We start from the raw sequence: 19,206 nt of genomic DNA, 5'->3' as shown, positions 1-19,206 counted from the left end.
AGCCAGCATCCCCCATGTTAACCAATGGAGCAAGATAGCCTTACAATAGTGAAAAACGAAAATGGCTGTAATTCACTACCAGAGCATGGTACCTGCACTAGTACATGCTCTACCTTTCACATACACTGCACCCTGCCCAGGGGGGTACCTTGGGCCTTCCATAGGGGTGACTGATGTGCACGAAAAGGGAAGGGTTAGGCCTGGTCAGCGGGGACGCGGACCAGGAGGACATGGCAGTTCTAAACTGCCCGTAGGCGCTGCAGTGGCAGGCCCGAGACACCATTTTAGAGCTACTCCTGTGGGTGGCACAATCAGTGCTGCAGGCCCACTAGTAGCATCTGTCATCACCAGCCCTGGCACGCCCAGTGCACTTTACTAGGGACTTCATGGGGATACAAATATGCCAAACATGTATATCCAATCAGAATAACAATTTCCATAGGGAGCACTTACACTCTGGCACTGATCAGCAGTGGCAGAGTGTCCAAAGCATCTAAACCAGCAAAAATGAATCCAGCACAGCATCAAAAAATACAGGAGGCAGAGGCAAAAGATAGGGGTAATCACGCCAAAAGATGTCAGGTCTAACAGTCTCCTTTTACCGGCCCGGCTCAGAGTTGTTTTTCAAGATAAGACACTCTTCTTTGATAGCCCCCTGGAGGCCTGGACCTGGCCAACGGGGGAGCGCCCTCTCCAGACCTGGCTTGTCTTCTCCCCGGCCTGACGAGAGCCTACGCTGCCTCAACCAACCCTGCCCAGGCCCCAGAGGCGCCACACTAGGTCCCGCAAGAGGGTGACCGCTGCGATGCAGCCTCCCGCTCACCGGGTGCAGTGTCCCATCTGCCCTTTCCCCATGCATTGTCTCAGCGATCTGCAACTCCCAACTCGACTGGCTCCTTGATTGATCTGAGCCGCATCCAAGACCCCTCCGAGACACTGTGCCCTACCATATCCGACTCAGACTTGTCGAGGAGCCCCGCACTTTGTGGAACAAGGGGTGACGAAGGAGTCTGAACTCAGGGGCCCAAAGACATGGGATCCATACACCTCTTCTCACATTGCTCCTACAGCTGAGGTCACTATCATATCCGTACACATGGGCAGGTTAATCTCCGCCGAGTCCATGTTCTGCTAACTGTTTTACCTTAGCGCCCAGACTTACTCGTATTCCTTTGTTGCCTAATTGTTTTAACTATTCTTACAGCTGCTAACGATTCTCACATCCGCCTACATGGAGAGGTCCATCTCTGCCACGTTCATGTTCCGCTAACCGTTTTAGTTTAGCACTCAGACTTATTTGCATTGCTGTTTTTGTTGTTTTTCACTTTTTCAGGGCGACAGATGCTTCATTTTCAGAAGTGTAGGGTGGGATTGTTAGGGGGCTAGGGAGGGTGGTCAGACAGTTGTCTCCCGAATGTTTATAGTTTTTGCCGCCTATGGGCCGCTGTTCTTTGTTTCTCTTGGCAGCTTTCTGTGCACACACGCCACTGATGATGACATGAGACTTATCAAACCGTACGGACTTCAACCCCGTGCCCCGGTTATGGTATGTTATCTCTCCTGGGACCAGGGTCTACCTGCACTGTCCCCCACACACACTACCCTTTCTAATGATGTCCACCTTAAGTAGACCCCTCCACATTTTGTCGTGGAACGTGAATGGACTACTAGACCGTATTCGGTAAACTGCTGTTCTTTGCAGCGCCCAACGCCACGCGCCTGATATCTTTTTTCTACAGGAAACGCATCTTCTGGGAACTCATTACACCTTCCTCGCCCGCTATGGGTTTGACAGTGTCTAGCATTCTGGTTTCACACAGGGCTCATGGGGGGTGGCCATATTGATTCATAAGGGTCTCCCCTTTACTTTGACACAGCTGAGACGGACACACAAGGCCGCTATGTGGCCCTGACCGGCAAGGTCGACGTGCATCTTATCAATCTCTTGTTTGTATATATTTCCCCCGCCACAATGCCCTCTGCCCTTCGACGCCTCATGCTCGTAATCTCCACCTTCCCTCAGGGACTGACGGTCATTGGGGGCGTCTTTAACGCTGTTATGCAACATGACAGGCGCTCCCTCTGCGTCCTGTCTTGCCTCTGCTAAGCGCCTTTCTGATTGGTCCTCCGCCCTGGGTCTCTGCGACGCTTGGAGGGTGTGGAATCAATACACCCACACTTTGGGTGTGTTGATTCCACACCCCCCTTGGGTGGCTAGGGGCTTAGTCCACGCGAAGCGCACAGATCAGGCCACCCGCCTTGCACCGCCAACCTTTACGCAGTCCGGCCTCCCGCAGCCTCCCTGGCTGCATTGCTGTCAGAGACAGGGACCCAACTGCCCCCCCACCCTCCTTCCCCAGACGGTCTCTGAGAGGAGATACATGGGGCCATTTTGCTCCTGCATTCCGGTAAGACGCCAGATGGCTACCCCCAGGAATACTACACGACCTACCGCGACATGTTGGTCCCGCAATTAATGTGGCATTGTTTCAACATGTGGTGGACATGGTGTCCTTTCCCCCGGAAACGGATATGGCCACTATTGTGGTCCTCCCAAAGACACAGCCGCCCTTCCTTGCCTGTACGGACTACCGCCTTATTTCCCTCATCAACACTGAGGTGAAAATCTTTGCCACTGCCTTGGCTCAACGTCTCCGCCCCCACTTGCATGACTTGGTCCACCCAGACCAATGTGGTTTCATGCCTGTCCAGGGTACCCGGCACTGTATACACTGCCTTCACCTCGCCCTCCGCCACCATCTCACTCCGTATTTGGCTCTGCTTTTCATTGTCTTTGAAAAAGCATTTGATCCTTTTGACTGGAGCTATCTAGAGGATGTACTGGAGGTGTTGGGGTTTGGCCTTCCATTCCGGCACCTCATCCGTGTTTTATACTCCAGTCTTACAGTGAGGGTCTTAATTAACGGTGTGCTTTTGGAGACATTCCCTATTCAGAGGGGCTCTCGCCATGGCTGCCCTCTCTCTCCTCTTATTTGCGCTAGCGATTGAGCCCCTGGCCTCTCTCATACATCAGGATCCCTGCATCCGAGGTTGGGCTTGGGACCCCTTTCAGGTCGGCAAGGTCACCCTTTACACCGACGACGTCCTCCTTTTTCTGGCGGTCCCTGAGAACTCCGGCCCACGATGCCTGGATGCCCTCTCCACCTTTAAACGGGTTTCGAGCCTTCGGCTCAATCCGGCGAAGTCCACTCTGGTTCCCCTTCACCCGTCATGTGCCTCCTTCAATGAGCAAATGACCATTCCCCTGCGTAGGCAGTCTTTCAAGTATCTGGGGGTTTGGGCGCCCTGCTTCCAGACCTCTTACCAGAAGTTCTTACCAGCCTGACGTTAAAGGCTGCCAATTTCACCTTACTGGGGGACTTAAGCCTGCACCTTGACAGCGCTAGTGACCCAAATGTGTTGTGTCTTAAAGACATTATGCATGTGTTGGGACTGACAATACTGACGACTGATCCTACACATACAGCTGGCCATGTGCTGGATTATATTTGTTCCAATCTCAATACTATTAAGGTTTCCACCCCTTTGCCCCTGATATGGACTGACCACAAATTTATCGCATTCAACCTCAAAACTGAAGTAACTAAGGTCGTAAAACCAGATATAATGAGAAACGAGAAACCGATCCCATGCTGGGCAAAGATTATTGATCACCCAGATCTACCGAATTGGGTAAAAGAGAACAAACCATTGATACATGGAGAATTTGTCACTGACAATCTTAGCTATGAGAGATGGATGAGATCTATAGGTGAGAAACTGACTTTGGGTGGAACCAGAAAATTAAAATCTAAACAAGGGAAAATCTCAGCCCCTTGGTTCACCAGCGAATTAAAAGATACACTGCAAACAGTTCGAAGTTTAGAACGAAAATGGCGTAGGCACTATAACAACGACGACCAGGAAATTTTTAAAACAGCTAGACGGAAATACCATGCATTAATCAAACGTACCAAAATAAACTATTTTACAAATCGGATAGAAGCTTCACAGAACAATCAAAAGGAAATTTTCCGAATTGTTAAAAGTTTTCGAAATCCTAAATTCCTATCCCAGGAAATTCCACCCTCACAAATCTTTTGTAACGAGATTGCAGATTATTTCGAACAAAAAATTATTAATCTTACCAAAGATTTTCCCTTAACCCCTCTAAATGACGAAAACACTGTACAAGATAATAACCTCGGGTCAATCAGCTGGAACACCTTCGCTATGATTGATCTTGCAGACTCCTCACAAATCATCTCAAAAATTAAATCTGGTTCGCCACTTGACCCCTGCCCCCCTTCTTTGATCCACGCAATTAAAGACGAGGTAAATCCCGTGATCAACGCCATTATCAATGCATCACTTCAATCCGGAAATATTCCCAGTACCTGGAAGACTGCAATAGTAAAACCACTGCAAAAAAAGACCTTACATGATCCCTCCGTCCTATCAAATCTGCGGCCCATCTCACAACTCCCCGCTATATGTAAATGTGCTGAAACCCTTGTTAATAAACAGCTCTCAACATTCCTGGAAGCAAATAATATCTTACATCCAAATCAGGCAGGGTTCAGAGCAAACCACTCTACAGAATCAGCACTTCTGTCGACAACAGAAACCATAAGAGCTGCACTAGATCATATAGGAGGGCAGTTTTAATCCTCCTTGATCTATCTGCAGCATTTGACACGGTGTCCCATGCCATGCTATTACATCGCCTTGTCGGGGCTGGCATAGGGGGCACCGTGTTAAAATGGTTTAAAAACTTTCTGTTGCATAGAAAACAGATAACTATGCTCGGATAGTTCCACTCGGAGGAGAAGGAGATTGGTTCAGGGGTGCCACAGGGCTCAAGCCTGAGCCCTACTCTGTTTAATCTTTATATGGCGCCCCTGATCAACCTCATTGCTTCCTATGATGTAAGCACAATAGCATATGCAGACGACACTCAATTGGTCCTGGTTCTGGACGATAATACAGATAAAGCAGAACAGGTTCTGAAAGAGTGTCTGACTGCCACCTTCAACTGGATGCATAATAACCATCTTAAATGCAACTCTGCTAAAACAGAGATTTTACCATTTGGGAAAAACAACCTCTTCTCCCCACACACCTGCTGGCCATCTGATGCGGAAGCCTAACCAAACACCATTAGTGCAACTCGAAACCTGGGAATAAAATTTTACGAGATGCTCTCTTTTAAGCAACAATCTAGAGAAGTGGCAGCCTTTTGTTTTAATATCATAAAATGTCTCCGAAAACTTTTTGATTTCCTGCCTTTATCAGCCCGCCGCACAGTAGCAATTGCTTACTCACATCAAGAATTGACTACTGTAACAGTCTGTATGCAGGGGTGGCAAAATCCACCCTGCACAAATTACAGATGGTACAGAATTCGGTGGCGCGGCTGGTTCTAAGGTGGCCCAGAAAATCATCAGCAACGGCCGCCTTAGACATGTTGCACTGGCTTCCTATTCAGAAGCGCATATTGTTTAAAATCCTTGTGATCACTTTTAGAGCTTTTCACAAGCGTGGTCCAAACTATCTGTCCAACAAGTTTCACAGATAGCATCCCACCAGAGAACTCAGGTCAGCTACTGCCAATTTGATGACTGTCCCTAAGTTTAGACTTGTCACCAAGGGAGGAAAATCATTGGCAGTTTTAGGAGCGAAAGCCTGGAACACACTCCCCGCCCATCTTCGCTCAATTACATCAGAACAGATCTTTAAAAAATCCCTAAAAACATGGATCTACGGATTAGCCGAATCAGTGTGCCGAATCAGTGTGCAAATCACTTGTCTGATTATATAAAATGTTCTCAACTCACTAGTAATGAAGTCGCAGCGCCAAGATGCTCCTTGGAGTGACAGTGCGCCTTACAAATACTTCAACATCGACATCAACTCGAATGGGCCCTTATTATTATGCCCCTGGTCACCAAGGCCAAGGCGGACTTCAGGAGATGGCAATTCCTCCCTCTTTACCCCCCTTGGCAGAAATGCCCTTTTTAAAATGATGGTTCTCCCCCGTTTTTTATACATTCTACAAAATATTACCTTTCACCTCCCGGGGAGTTGTTTTCGTGAGATTGACGGTATCCTTGGAGAAACTTGAACTTAGAGCACTTTCACCATCTGCTGCTGCAGCACCATCCTCAACCTCCTGAGGAAGTTTCCCGGGGCTATGACGACTTCTGCAAGTGGCTAGAGTATTCTTTGGATACCCTCATACCAGCTAGGTGGAGCAAAGCTAAATCTGGCTCCCCCAGTCCCTGGTATGACGAATCCCTTAGGGCACTGAAGGCATCTTGTAAAAAAGCAGAACGCGCCTGGCGCAGAAACTATGACACTGACCTTAAAGCAACCTATAGATCTTGCATCAGGAAGTATCATAGGGCCGTATGTTCAGCCAGGGCTGCTTTTTACTCACAAGAAATAAAAAGCAGCACAAATCCTACTAAAACCATTTTTAGGGTATGTAAGGATCTCACTAACAAAAGAACCGCCTCTACGTTCGCTGCTTCTATGACGCACTGTGAAGATCTGGCCACATTTTTCGTCGAAAAAGTGGAGGCCATATACAGGTCGTTTACCACGCCTTTTGTCAGTGAAACTACCAGTGCCCCTCCGGCCTCTAAACCCTTATTAGTCATTCCAGGTCCCACTCAAGAGGAGTTCCTAAATTTGACGGTTAAAGTTAAGTCAGGTTCTCCGGAGGACCCGATGAGACCCACGCAATTTCGTGAGTTCGCAGATTGCTGTTATCCGGCGATGCAGAACCTAATAAATCTTTCCTTTAGAACTGGTAGTGTTCCCACTGCTTGGAAGCAGGCCACTATTTTACCAATCCTAAAAAAAGCGTCTCTTGACCCTTCCAAATCTGAGCACTACCGTCCTATTTCCCTCCTTCCCTGGATGGCTAAAATAGCTGAAGCTCACGCTAATAAGATCTTATCCCTCCACCTGCAAGAAGCAAACATACTGGATAACTCCCAGAATGGGTTTCGAGCCGGTCATAGTACCGAGACTGCTCTTCTGGCGGTGGTGGAACACATCAGGAATATACTTGACCAAGGTCAGACTGCGGCACTGATCCTATTGGATCTAAGTGCTGCGTTTGACACGGTCTCCCACCACATCCTTTTATATTGCCTCGCTGAGGCAGGAGTCGGAGAGCAGGCGCTTGAATGGTTTCGATCATTCCTTACGGGTCGAACCTTTAAAGTTTCTACTCCTCCCTACACCTCCGCTCCTCGCCCCATTCTGCAGGGAGTGCCACAGGGCTCGGCCCTCAGCCCCACCCTTTTTAACTTGTATGTTGCTCCGCTGGCGCAGGTAGCTGCTAGCTTTGGACTTACAATAGTGTCATACGCCGATGACACACAATTGGCGGTGTCACTCAATGGCGATTCTAATATGAACGCCTCCACCTTTCAGGCAGCCCTCAAAGCGGTCGCCGGTTGGATGGCGAACAATCGCTTACAACTTAATGCCACCAAGACGGAGGTTATTCTCTTCGGTAGAGACAGCGAGCTCTGGGGAGACCAATGGTGGCCTTCTGTATTGGGTCCCGTTCCTACTCCTGTAACCGAAGTCAGAAATTTGGGCGTTTGGCTCGACAATCAATTGTCTTTTATTCCTCACATTAAACGTGTTGCAGGAACCTGCTTCGGTGCTCTACAAAGCCTACGGCCTATTTTCAAATTTTTTGACGCGGACACCAGGCAGATCATAGTCCAAGCTCTGGTGCTGACCAGACTGGATTATGCCAGTTCTCTGTTTCTGGGTGTTAACCAAGCTGAGCTTGCCCGTCTTCAGCGGGTACAAAATTCGGCGGCTAGGATGCTGGTCGGCCTCCCCAAATTTGTTTCAGCCCGTAGTACTATCCGTGACCTTCACTGGCTCCCAGTTGGCCAAAGAATTAAGTTCAAGGCCTTGTGCCTCACTTTTAAAATTCTCAATTTGGCCTCCCCCCCCATTCTTTCCCAGACCATCCTCCACTATGTCCCCGCAAGAGCTCTTCGGTCTGCAGGATCTAATTTGGCCATTGTTCCCCGTTTTAAAAAGTCCAGAATGGGTGGACGCTCTTTTTCAGTGATGGCGGCTACTCTATGGAACTCTTTGCCTGCCTCACTTCGTTCCATCCACGACTTGTTTCAGTTCAGGAAACAATTAAAAACCCACTTATTCTCTGGTGTATAGCACTGTGCTGGGTCTTCTCTGTTGTGTTGTGTCTTCTATCTCCAAAAGCGCCGGGACGCCTCTTGGCTGCGGCATCTGCGCGCTATACAAAAAGTTATAACATAACATAACATAACATCCTCACCCGGTTCTTATGGTGGGCGGGAGACTGCGAATGTCTCTGGCACACTGTCGCATAACTCCTTCACCTTTACTATCTGGCCACGAGACTCACCGTGGTTCATGACTGGTTCACGGGCGGCTGGTCCGATCCGGCGTACCATGTGAAACTCCGATCGATGAACTTCCCGAAACTCTAGGCCTACTTGTACAGGGCCCCTATACGGCAGTGTCCCCCCATCACTAAGACGATTCTCTTGGCTTGGCGCACTGCGCTGCACCACACGAAATGGGACGGGAAACTTACCAGACAGACGCCACTTTGGTGTTACACTTGGCTGCGAGAGGCTTCGTCTCTCCGGGACTTCCGTCGGTGGGACCACATTGGGATCTCGCTTCTTGGGGACTTCTGGGTGGGAGAACACATCAGAACCTTTGCGGACTTGCAGCAGCGCTATTCCTTCCACTCCTCTCAATTTTATAAATATTTACATCTTCGGCATGCCCTCTGGGTGCACATTCTGTCTCCCACCTTCCTCCCTGACTTTAGTCCCCTTGAGGCCCAAGTGATGATGGGGAACCTGGGTAGCAGGGGGGTGTTACGGATTTATCGCTTCCTCGTGAACAATGGCCCTCAACCCTAGATTTGTTGCGTGCCTGCTGGGAGGGTTGGTTGGGCCCCCTAGATGATGCGGACAGGTGAGACGCTCTAATAGCCCCCAAGACCTTGACACCCTCCTCCAAGTTGCATCTACTTGACACCCTCCTCCAAGTTGCATCTAGTCCAACTCTACTACCTTATGGCATACCTCACCCCTGCACGTTTATACAGCGCCTGTTTGCGACCCTCCCCAACCTGCACGGGATGCAACCACGCTCCTGCGGATTTCTATCACATGATTTGGCAATGCCCTGTCCTTGCACAATTCTGGGCGGGAGTGGAACTGGAACTCAAACTGACCCTGGGGTGCACGGTTCCCCATGACCCATTGCATTTGGTTCTGGGTGTGTTTGATGGCCTGGACCGCTCCCAGGCTGATAAGCGATTCCTTTGAATAGCAGTGGCGGTGGCAAAGCGAGATATAACGGCACTCTGGTCTCAGGCCGAGTCCCCTACATCTACGGAAAAGGAGACGAGGAGTAGACTGGTGTGGAACTCAAGAGAAATCCCTCTTTGAAGCTCGGGGATTCCCCAAACTTTTTGAAAAGATTTGGGGTAAATGGTTCAACCTCGTATCCTATGGGGTGTGTGCATTTTTATAATTAATGATAACCTCATGCAAGATTCTACCCCGAAGAATGATTTACAAGTTTCTGTCATCTCTCGTACGACTGTATATTATCCAGATATTGTGCTTGATCTCGCTGCCAATGTAAATTTGTGGTTTGTCTCAAATTCGATAAACTTGATTATCAAAAAAAATCTAAACATTGGCTGTACTGTAAGTGAATTCTTAAGAAATTTTATTTTTACAAGTGGCTGAAGAGTTTGCAATTCCCTACCACAACCTTCTCAGAGATCTCCAAATGTGTACTTCTTTACTTGGTAAGCCACAGATGAGTCCCCAGATCCGTCCTGAAATCCTCTGTATTACTCTTGCAAACCCCTCCAAATATTTTGAAGCCATACTAAGCTTCTTTTGTTCTCTCAGAGCAGCAAAATTGGCAGTGGTCATAATATGGTGAGATTGGTTATTTTACGAGATCAGTCAAACGTGTTTCATGGATTGTACCAGATACACTGAATTTCAATGATGTCCAAGTATATGATACATCTGTATCGGGTATTTTTTTTACTTTAATATTACACCCAATAAAATATTTAAATGGTATGAACACCTTGGCACAGATGATATGTGTCCTAGTTACCACGCAATAGCTGCAGATTGGTTGCATGTGTTTTCACAGGATACTAACTTGAAATCTAATTAGAATGTGGCCTGTATCCGAATATCTGCTCCTTTGGTTTTCTCTATAGTGTGTAATATGTTGCACTCACTGCCAACATCAAGGATAACTTTAAAGATCTGGTGGTTATTATACCGTGCCTGCAGATCATCAATAAATAGGTATAGGAAATACTGGAAATCTTTCACTTTGGAGAATTCTTTTTTAAATACACTAAAAAGAAACATTAATTACTGCACATGAACATTTGACCAATTTCGGTTCATTAACATGTCCGACAAGACCTTCTTCCTTTTCATTTGTTCACCTTTTCTGGGATATGCTTTGAGTGTTTTGGTTGACTTTTTTTTCTGACTCATTGAATTATAATTTGTAATGTTTGTTTTTGGATTGGAATTTGTGATTTTGTATTTAGCCATTCTGTTTAATGATCAATGTCCATGCATTACTGCAAATAAAAAAACAATGAAAGCAACAGAAGTATTTATTTGAAATCTCTGCATTCAAACATTCTTTTGGAAGCAGACCGTTAGTTTAGATAAATTAGAAAAAGCCTAGCTTATTAACCAGCATTTTTTCCACAACGACTAAACAGAAAATGTTGTACTCTTTAATCTTTGGGGTGCAAGAGGACTCCACAAAAGCCAGATTACCTCAAGTTACATAAGTAATGGTAATGTCCCCATATTATCTATTTCATCATTTCTTAATTCTAATATGTTGGAGCAGTCTGACAGATTTATATAAGCACTTTATGGTGGTGTAAAACACATCTTAAAGCCAAGGTTAAATTGAATACAGCGTATATCTGTTACAAATCGTCTTCTCTCTGAACACAATAGATACTTCATTATCTCCAAGAAATTCAGATATTAATGCACAACCACTCTTTAAATAAGAGGATTCACCACGTTAAATAAAAGGATTTACCATTACTGATGGCACTGTACAGCAATAGCGGAGTGTACAACTACATTGTTTTTAAGTAGCCTTCTTTGCAGTTTTTCCTGTAGTTTTCTCTCTGGTCCTAGCTGTTGCATCCTGCTTATGCTCACTGGGCATGATTTCAGAATAATGAGCGATTTATAGGATTTTTACCTTCCAAATGTAGAGTCCAGGTGGGGACATCTGGTTATTTTTTCCATCTGATGTTTAGCTGCCAGGCCAGTACAAAATGTGTACAGTGGCATTAATCTTTAACTCTTGCCTCTACTAGAAGCTAACAGAGAGCTTCTCTGTCCCTTGAGATGTAATTGCAAATTACAAATTACAAAATTGTGTGCAGGAATGCATTATATAATTTGTTTTCAACAAGCTAAGAAAAATAATGGCCTGTGCCACTTACTGTACTTGATCCTACATTAAGAGCTACCCTCCATTTATGCCTTATAATTTGGGTTTAATGTATTATTCAACAGATTGTGCAAATGTCAGTAAAAGGCCTTTGAACTCTGTCTAGTCCCCACCAGCATATCTCTCTTCTTTTCCTTTTAAACTAAAAGGAGTTGTTCCTCCAGGATTGCATCTCTAATATGAGGTTGGTGTTGTAATTGGAAGAACAGGTCTTCAGGTAATGTAGGAGTTCTTTATTCCGTGTTAGGCCCTTAGGTTACAGTCTTTAGGAATCCATTCTTCCTATAACTCTAACCAACTACTTGCCTTCAGTCAGCATACAGGCCCCAACATTCCATCCATTATCTCATTCTCACAGCATCCACGCACAACATTCTACCCAATACCCACTTATCCCATACATACACAGATACTTCACTACATTATCCTCTTTAATTATTCACAGGAGAAACATCACACACATGCACAGTTCCTGGCTAATTACATGAGGTCCTGCAGTGGGGCAGTAGTTATTAGGGTCCACATGATTCAAGCTATAATTTGATAAAGGTCTAGCTTTTTTGGGGGGGGTTCTGCACATAGAAATCCCCTTCTAATAGCCATGCAGGGGCATAGCTCTATGGGGTATTGGTGGTATCATTTACTTTAGGTGGGTTTGATGATCTCTGTGACAGGGGTTAATTAATATTGGGCAGTCCTATAAAGTTTTATTTCAGGATGCACCGAGTTAAGCAAAATCATGAATGTGCTTTTTTGTAGGTATTTGGAGAGAAAATGTAGCAATTGACCTTTGTGCACCACTCCTTATGTTATTAATTTTGTTTTGAAAGTGATGTGCAATATAATTTCTTCGTTTTTAATAGTATGTCAGTCCGGCATAATGGGACGAAGGCTGTAACACGTGGTTCACAATTTCTGTAGCAAATAGGTTCCTCATATTTCCTCATAGTTCCTCATAGTTCGTTTTGCAATTGACTACCCAGTTTTAGTAGTTTTAATGTGTGTGATTCTCACTGCTTGAGACTCACTCATGGTAATTTAATTGCGAGCGATAACTGTTGGTTGGGGTCTGCCTTTGAAGTCTGTGCAGCTGTGTGGGCTCTGGGCTGCTTGCACATGAACACCTGTGCAGAGCATGTGTGAAACTACCATCTTGCACAGCCTGGTATTTGCGCATACGTAGCATGTAGCAGAAGGGACTCTTCAGGTATTGATACTGACATTCCTACTGTAGGTCTACAGTGCTTACTGGCGGTCTGTGGTGCTTGTAAAGAAGAACATTATCGTAGCATCCTTGGTCTTGGAATAGTAAATGTTTCTTAGTGGACTCGTATGTACATAGTAGGGGTTTATTGTGAAGCACTGAAGTACACAGCTTCTTTGGCAAGCACCAGAAATTTGGGGCTTGAAGCTATTAAGCTTGAATGTGTAGAGACCATATTATAGGTATATTAAATTCTTGGGTACTAAAGTCCTCAATTCCCTTCACATACCAGTGGCTTCGGATGCAAAATAAATCTGCACTGTCATTTAACTGTAACATCCTTAAAATAATTTCAATAATGAATATTCCTCTGACATGCAAATTCAATTCTACAGTACCTCATTTGAATCTTTGGTTTGCTGCATTGAAAACATGGGCTTGTAGTTCTATTTTTATTTTTAGACACTTTAGCTAAAAGTGCAAAATCGGAACTGTAGACCCTGTATTGTAACTGGGGTTCTCATTTCAGGATGAAGGAAATATTGAAGAGATTCCTATTACTCACCTTGTGAAAGAAGGATGTGAAAAGGCAGACCCAGCACAGTTCGAGCTACTCAAGGTTCTTGGTCAAGGATCGTTTGGAAAGGTAAAAATGGGTACAATGCATTACTCCAGTTTTTAATACCTGCAATCATTTGTGGTATGTTAATTTTGTAGCAGAGAAAGTAGTTATGGTGAACTTTGTGATCCCACTTTGTTTGTATTATCATTTATGCATTGGGTGACTCATGCTGTAGGATGCAGTCATAATCTAATAATGGACTGTGTCTACAAAAAAATATCATTTGATCTTTTTAACATATACATTATTCTTGGCATTATAAAATATTATCAATACTTTGCCAAATATGCATTAGTCTGGTGGGGAGTAGAAAATATGTATCTTTAGTTAATGGCCGCTAACTTGAGTAACTCGAGAAAGTAGAATATGTGTACTCTTTGGATGTGAAAAGATCAGTTTGGAGGTTTAAGAATAACTAAAGGTCTAATGATATTTACCACCAATGGGGTCCATTAATAAGGTGACCTCTTATTCTTAAAATAAGTTACATTTGATGCTTGTTGGTAATACCCCAAGTCATGTACGTAGTGTACAACTACTGTATTTCAAATAGTGTAATATTCAGTTACTAAGTAACCCCCAAACAGTAAGAATTTAATTTAAAGCAAGTTTTAATTGCGATTCATACACAAGGCTGCAGGTTGGAAACAGGGTTTATTATATGCACTATAACGACCAAATAAGCCTATTCAGAAGAAAGTATAATATGACAGATATTGTATTTCTATAGCAATTCTGACCTGTTTATTGAAGTATCTTCTTTCATGCCCACATGTAATCTTTCCGAATCTTTAGTGGTGGATATAGTTGGGTAGCTTTACGCTGTGGAGGTTAATATTGCCATTTGCTTCAAGCTTTTATGCGATTGGACTTGTGTTCCGGATTGAAGGCTATTAGTTTGAGTAATGCCTGCATGTCATTTGTAGCCCCCTCAGAACTTAGGTGAGTCTGAGGTCTCACAAAGCGGTTATGGAAATGCAAAAAACAGTATGGTTAACTGGCTTAATATGAGGCTTTGTTAGTAGCAGCTCTTGCAATGCTATCTAGTAAAGCATTGGCAGATGGAATTGCAATTGAAATCATGACCTGTTGGATTGCAGGAGACCGGCTAAGTTTATGAATGGCAGGATGAAGTGGTGTTAGTCAGTAGCCCTGCCACTGAAGGTTCGCTAAAGGAGGAAATAATGCCCTTGAGGTAGCGAAAGATAGAGAAATAATTTCTGATGTCGTGTAGTTCCTATAAACCAATATAGGATCTGCAGGTTTAGACAACATAAACTGTGAGACTTTGGTCCAGAATGATTCCAGACACCCCCACCGGGTAGGTTTTTCTGTATACCTAGCTAGCTCACAGTGCCACTGTAAACTTACCAAGGAGAGAATAGTTCCTAGCAACTATCGAACTTGACAACTTTGTCCCATCAGGGATCATTGAAACAGTACAGTAGTTTTCGCTCAGTCATGCAGGAACCTCAGCGCCTCGCGTCAGTGTGTCAGCATGGAAGCCTTTCTCCTCTGCCTGCCTTGGCAAAAATATGGGGTATATATACCCAAAAGGTACCCTCAGGGGATTCTACCTTGCTGTGTCGTGTCAGCCGAGGATGACGGAATGGATGACCCTTATATGTAGTTATTATGCTGAAGATGGTAATCCTGCTGCGCTTCTGAGAATCTGCATGCATAATTAATGAGACTAGTTTTTGGGGAAAACCACACAACATTTTACGCAGTGCTTAACGAGGTAAAAGGTCAATACCAAAATCCTTGTGTAGTGTTATGGTACGGTAAATGTAGGTGAAGGGTCAAGGAACTACTCAGTCCTATATTGGGGTACCCTATGAAACATAAAACCCACTCCCCATCCGACTGGACGACATACTAAAATGGTAATGCCTTTCTAATCAAGCATAAAACATTGTTAAAAAATGTGTTAAAAAGCTTCTACAAAATCTTTTCAAAATAAACTCTAAAAGTCTTTTAAATTATGTTCATATATAAAGTCTAAGCTACTGTGTACGTCTAAAAGACCTGGAGCTGTGTTATAGAAAAGAAAAATTTTGTTTTAAAATTCCAAATGTAGTTGTTTTGAAAAAGGGCGAATTCTTCCCAGCACACTGAGAGCCACATTTTTATGTGTCCTGTGTGGGAGAAACCACATCACTGCTGCTTGCCTTCGCACATCACTGTCCCTGTAACAACTCACAGATCAGATCAAGTGAACAAAGAGGATCTTCCTCCGTTCCCACAGCCGATGCTGAGGAAGCTTTTCTATTATCCAAAGCCTATGTGCCTGTAGTAGAGCAAGTATCTGGGCCAACAGGAGCTGAAGCGTCCTGTGGTTGCTCTAAGAATGCTGACATCAACATTGGAATACGATGAGACACTACAGTACGTGGCCGTTAACGGGTCCAGCAATGCATCCTCGTCCGGTGGCGCAACCGATGGACGTGTTAGACAGAGGTCCGACACGCATTCATAGCTGCAGAACAAGCAGCGGAGGACAGGCAGATCACAGTCAATCCAGACTGGCCGAAAAGATAGGAACCAAGACTTGCTTAATTCCCAAAGTCGAGGTGTGCCAAGATGGAATACCAGGCGATCACGGTAACGTCGCTCAAAGAGCGTTTTTTTCCATTTCCTTGGTGACTGGGACGTCTATTGCAAAAATTAAAATCAGTATTCCCAAGCTGGAGGGAGTTTAGGGATCATGGCGGCTGCATTGTAAACGGCCGCCGGTCTCCAGTCATCTTTTTTGTTTGACACAATGAGCTGGGCTCCCCTCACCCCTATGCCTCCCCCTCCTCCATACCTCAGTCTTCTGTCCGATGGCATTGCTTCTACACCCTGCAGAAGTGAAAGGAAGCACGAGTGGTGCCACGTTTTCCCCTCAATGGTGCTGGGGGCGTATCGTCATCATCCACAAATCCACCCTTCGCCTGAGCACACTCCCCGACGAGCCCACAGCCCTGATGGAACACCTTCACTTCAAGAAACTGGCCACCCCTACCTCCATCCTCTGAGGAACCCACATCTACCGACCCCCTTGACCCCGCAGACCATTAGCCAACTCCATCACGGACATCATCTCCCCACATGCCATCGCGTCCACCAACTACACCCTGCTGGGAGACCTCAACTTCCACCTCGACAACCAACTGGACCCCAGCACCGCATCCCTCCTGGACAACCTCCACAACATCGGACCCTCCCAGATCGTGACCGAACCGACGCACTTAGCAGGTCACACCCTCTACCCTCTCTTCACAACAGGAAACTCCATCAACTTCAGCCACACCACCGAACTCCCATGGACTGACCATCGATGCATCCACTTCACCTTCAGAACACCCACCACCCATAGACACTAGCACCCGCTCCAATGAAGAAACTGGACCAGAATCACTGACGAACAGCTAACCTCCTCACTCAGCAACTCCACTCCAACCATCGCGAATGACGACAATCCCAACACTGCAGCCCGAACCCTGCACAGATGGATCTCTGACAGCGCCAACACCTTAGCCCCCCTCAAGAAAAACAACAACACCACGCCAAGAAAGCCAGACTGTTTACCACCTGACTTCGGGAGTCCAGACGCACTTGCCGCCACTTTGCAAAGACCTAGAGAAACACCAAATCCACAGAAGCCCACAACAACGTCAGAGCCACCACGAACGCCCACCACCAACCCATCCGAGAAACGAGAATAAATGTGATAGAAGACAGAATCTCCACTCATGGACACAACTTCAAAGAACTCTTCAACATCATCAAGGAGTTCGCACAACCCACCAGCGAGTCTACCGACAACCCCCCTCACAAGAACTCTGTGAAAAACTCAGCACCTTCTTCCACCACAAAATCAAAAGCTTCTACGACAATTTTGACGAAGGCAACCAACACACTGAACCCTCACTTACCACCCAGACACCCTGAAGCCAACGATCGACAACTGGACAGCCCTCACCACCGAAAACACTCTAAAGACGATGAAGTCAATCCACTCTGGAGCCCCCACGGATCCCTGCCCCCACCACATCTTCAACAGAGCCGCCGACACCATCGCACCCATGCTCTGCCACACCATCAACCGCTCCCTGGCGACCGCCTCCTTCCCCGACGACTGGAAATACGCCGAGGTTAACTACCTCCTGAAGAAACCCTCGGTGGACCCCACCAACCTAAAAAACTACAGACCCATCTCCCTGCTCCCGTTCTCAGCAAAAGTTATCAAGAAAGCCATCAATAACCAACTCGCCACATTCATTGAAGAGCACAACATCCTCGACTGCTCTCAATCCGGCTTCGGAGAAAACCAAAGTATGGAAACCGCCCTCCTCGCCGCAACAGATGACATCCGCACCATACTGGACAAAGAAGAAACAGCAGCCCTCATCCCCCTCGACCTCCCTGCAGCATGCGACAGTCACTCACCGCACCCTAACACGCAGACTCCACGACGCAGGAATCCAAGACAAGGCCCTCGAATGGATCCGGTCTTTCCGCTCTGGCAGAACGCAGCGGGTCAGACTCCCCCCCTTTCCTCTCGGACCCTACACCTACCATTTGCGGTGTCCCCCAGGGCTCCTACCTCAGCCCGATGCTCTTCAACGTCTACATGGCTCCGCTCCCCCCCTATCGTCAGAACTTACAGACTGAACATTGTGTCATACGCAGACGACGCCCAACTTATCCTCTCCCTATCCTCTTCCTATCTTGAGCTATTTGGAAAAGAGCGTTGCTCATATCTGCCTAATACAGGAGACTCCTCTAGATACCCCAGAAGGCAATAAGGTATTTTCCAAATGTTGATAGATAGATCATTTTGTGGTTTTGGAACAGTCTGCACATTGTAAGGGAGTTGTGATCTTTAAGTAAGAAAGGGGCCGGTTGTGTTATTAAGGTCTCTAAGTCTGATAAATCTGGGAGGTGGCTGATAGCCACTTTAGACTTTGGGGGGAGTGGGGGTAGAATTGGTCTGTGTGGTTTTTTATGGGCCTAATGGTGACGACCCCTCTCATTTATCCAATCCAGAATGGAATCTAATTGAGGTCACTGCCCCTGTTATTATGGGGGGAGATTTTAATGTCTTTCTGGACCCTGTTGAGGATAGATTCAACAATGGCCGTTATGATAAAACCCCCTGAGTTAGGAAGACGCTAAAAAACATCCTGCTAGATTTGGGTTTGTTGGACATCAGGAGAGACATAAGATGGGTATTAGGCAGGGCTTTACGTTCATAGAAAGAAACATGGCCACTTTTCTAGATTGAACTATTTCTTAGTTGATAAGACCATGGGGGAAAAAATAATGTCTATACATATATTACCATCCCATATTTCTGATCATGCAGCTATGATTCTCTCCTTGGTTGGGTATTCTATCTCTGTTATATCTATATGGACTCTAAGGAGAGCCACCTTATCCGATCCTGAGACAGGTCCGGTATTAAAACAAGTATGTTGGCAGTTTTTTTGGGACAACCTGGGATCTGCCTCCCTAGACCTAGTCAGGGATACTTTTAAATTCCTTAGAGGGGAATTGCAGAGTCAGTCTTCTGCTCAGAAAAGGGCTGAACGTTCAACTCTTAAAACCTTAGAGGGCAGAGTGGGCCTACTAGAAGGCAGCCGGCTTCAAACTGGAATGCAATTGGGGTAAGACAACACAAAAGTTAAGATCAGGCCTTAATCTATGTGAAAACAGTGCGTTTTGAGGTTGTTTGCTAATCAAGTTACAACAACACTTGTTCTTTCTTATGAAAATGCATCCCTTTATTATGATTGATCTTTTCTTGTGTACTTTATCATCT

The 19,206-nt window shown here is 45.7% G+C and overlaps 1 protein-coding gene across 2 annotated transcripts in view; it reads left to right on the top strand.

Moving 5' to 3' along the window:
- The window catches only part of RPS6KA6 (ribosomal protein S6 kinase A6), a 600,906-nt gene that overhangs the window by 135,317 nt on the left and 446,383 nt on the right, over nucleotides 1-19,206 (top strand). For both annotated transcript variants that reach the window (XM_086918765.1, XM_086918766.1), the window contains one exon: nucleotides 13,305-13,421. In XM_086918765.1, the coding sequence (XP_086774891.1) occupies nucleotides 13,305-13,421 (117 nt within the window). The remainder of the gene's footprint in view (nucleotides 1-13,304; nucleotides 13,422-19,206) is intronic.

This window comes from Lissotriton vulgaris, chromosome 4_1, assembly GCF_964263255.1.
Source record: "Lissotriton vulgaris chromosome 4_1, aLisVul1.2, whole genome shotgun sequence".
NCBI lineage: Eukaryota > Metazoa > Chordata > Amphibia > Caudata > Salamandridae > Lissotriton > Lissotriton vulgaris.
Note: the sequence above shows the minus strand (reverse complement) of the source record. Positions and strands in the feature narration are given on the sequence as shown.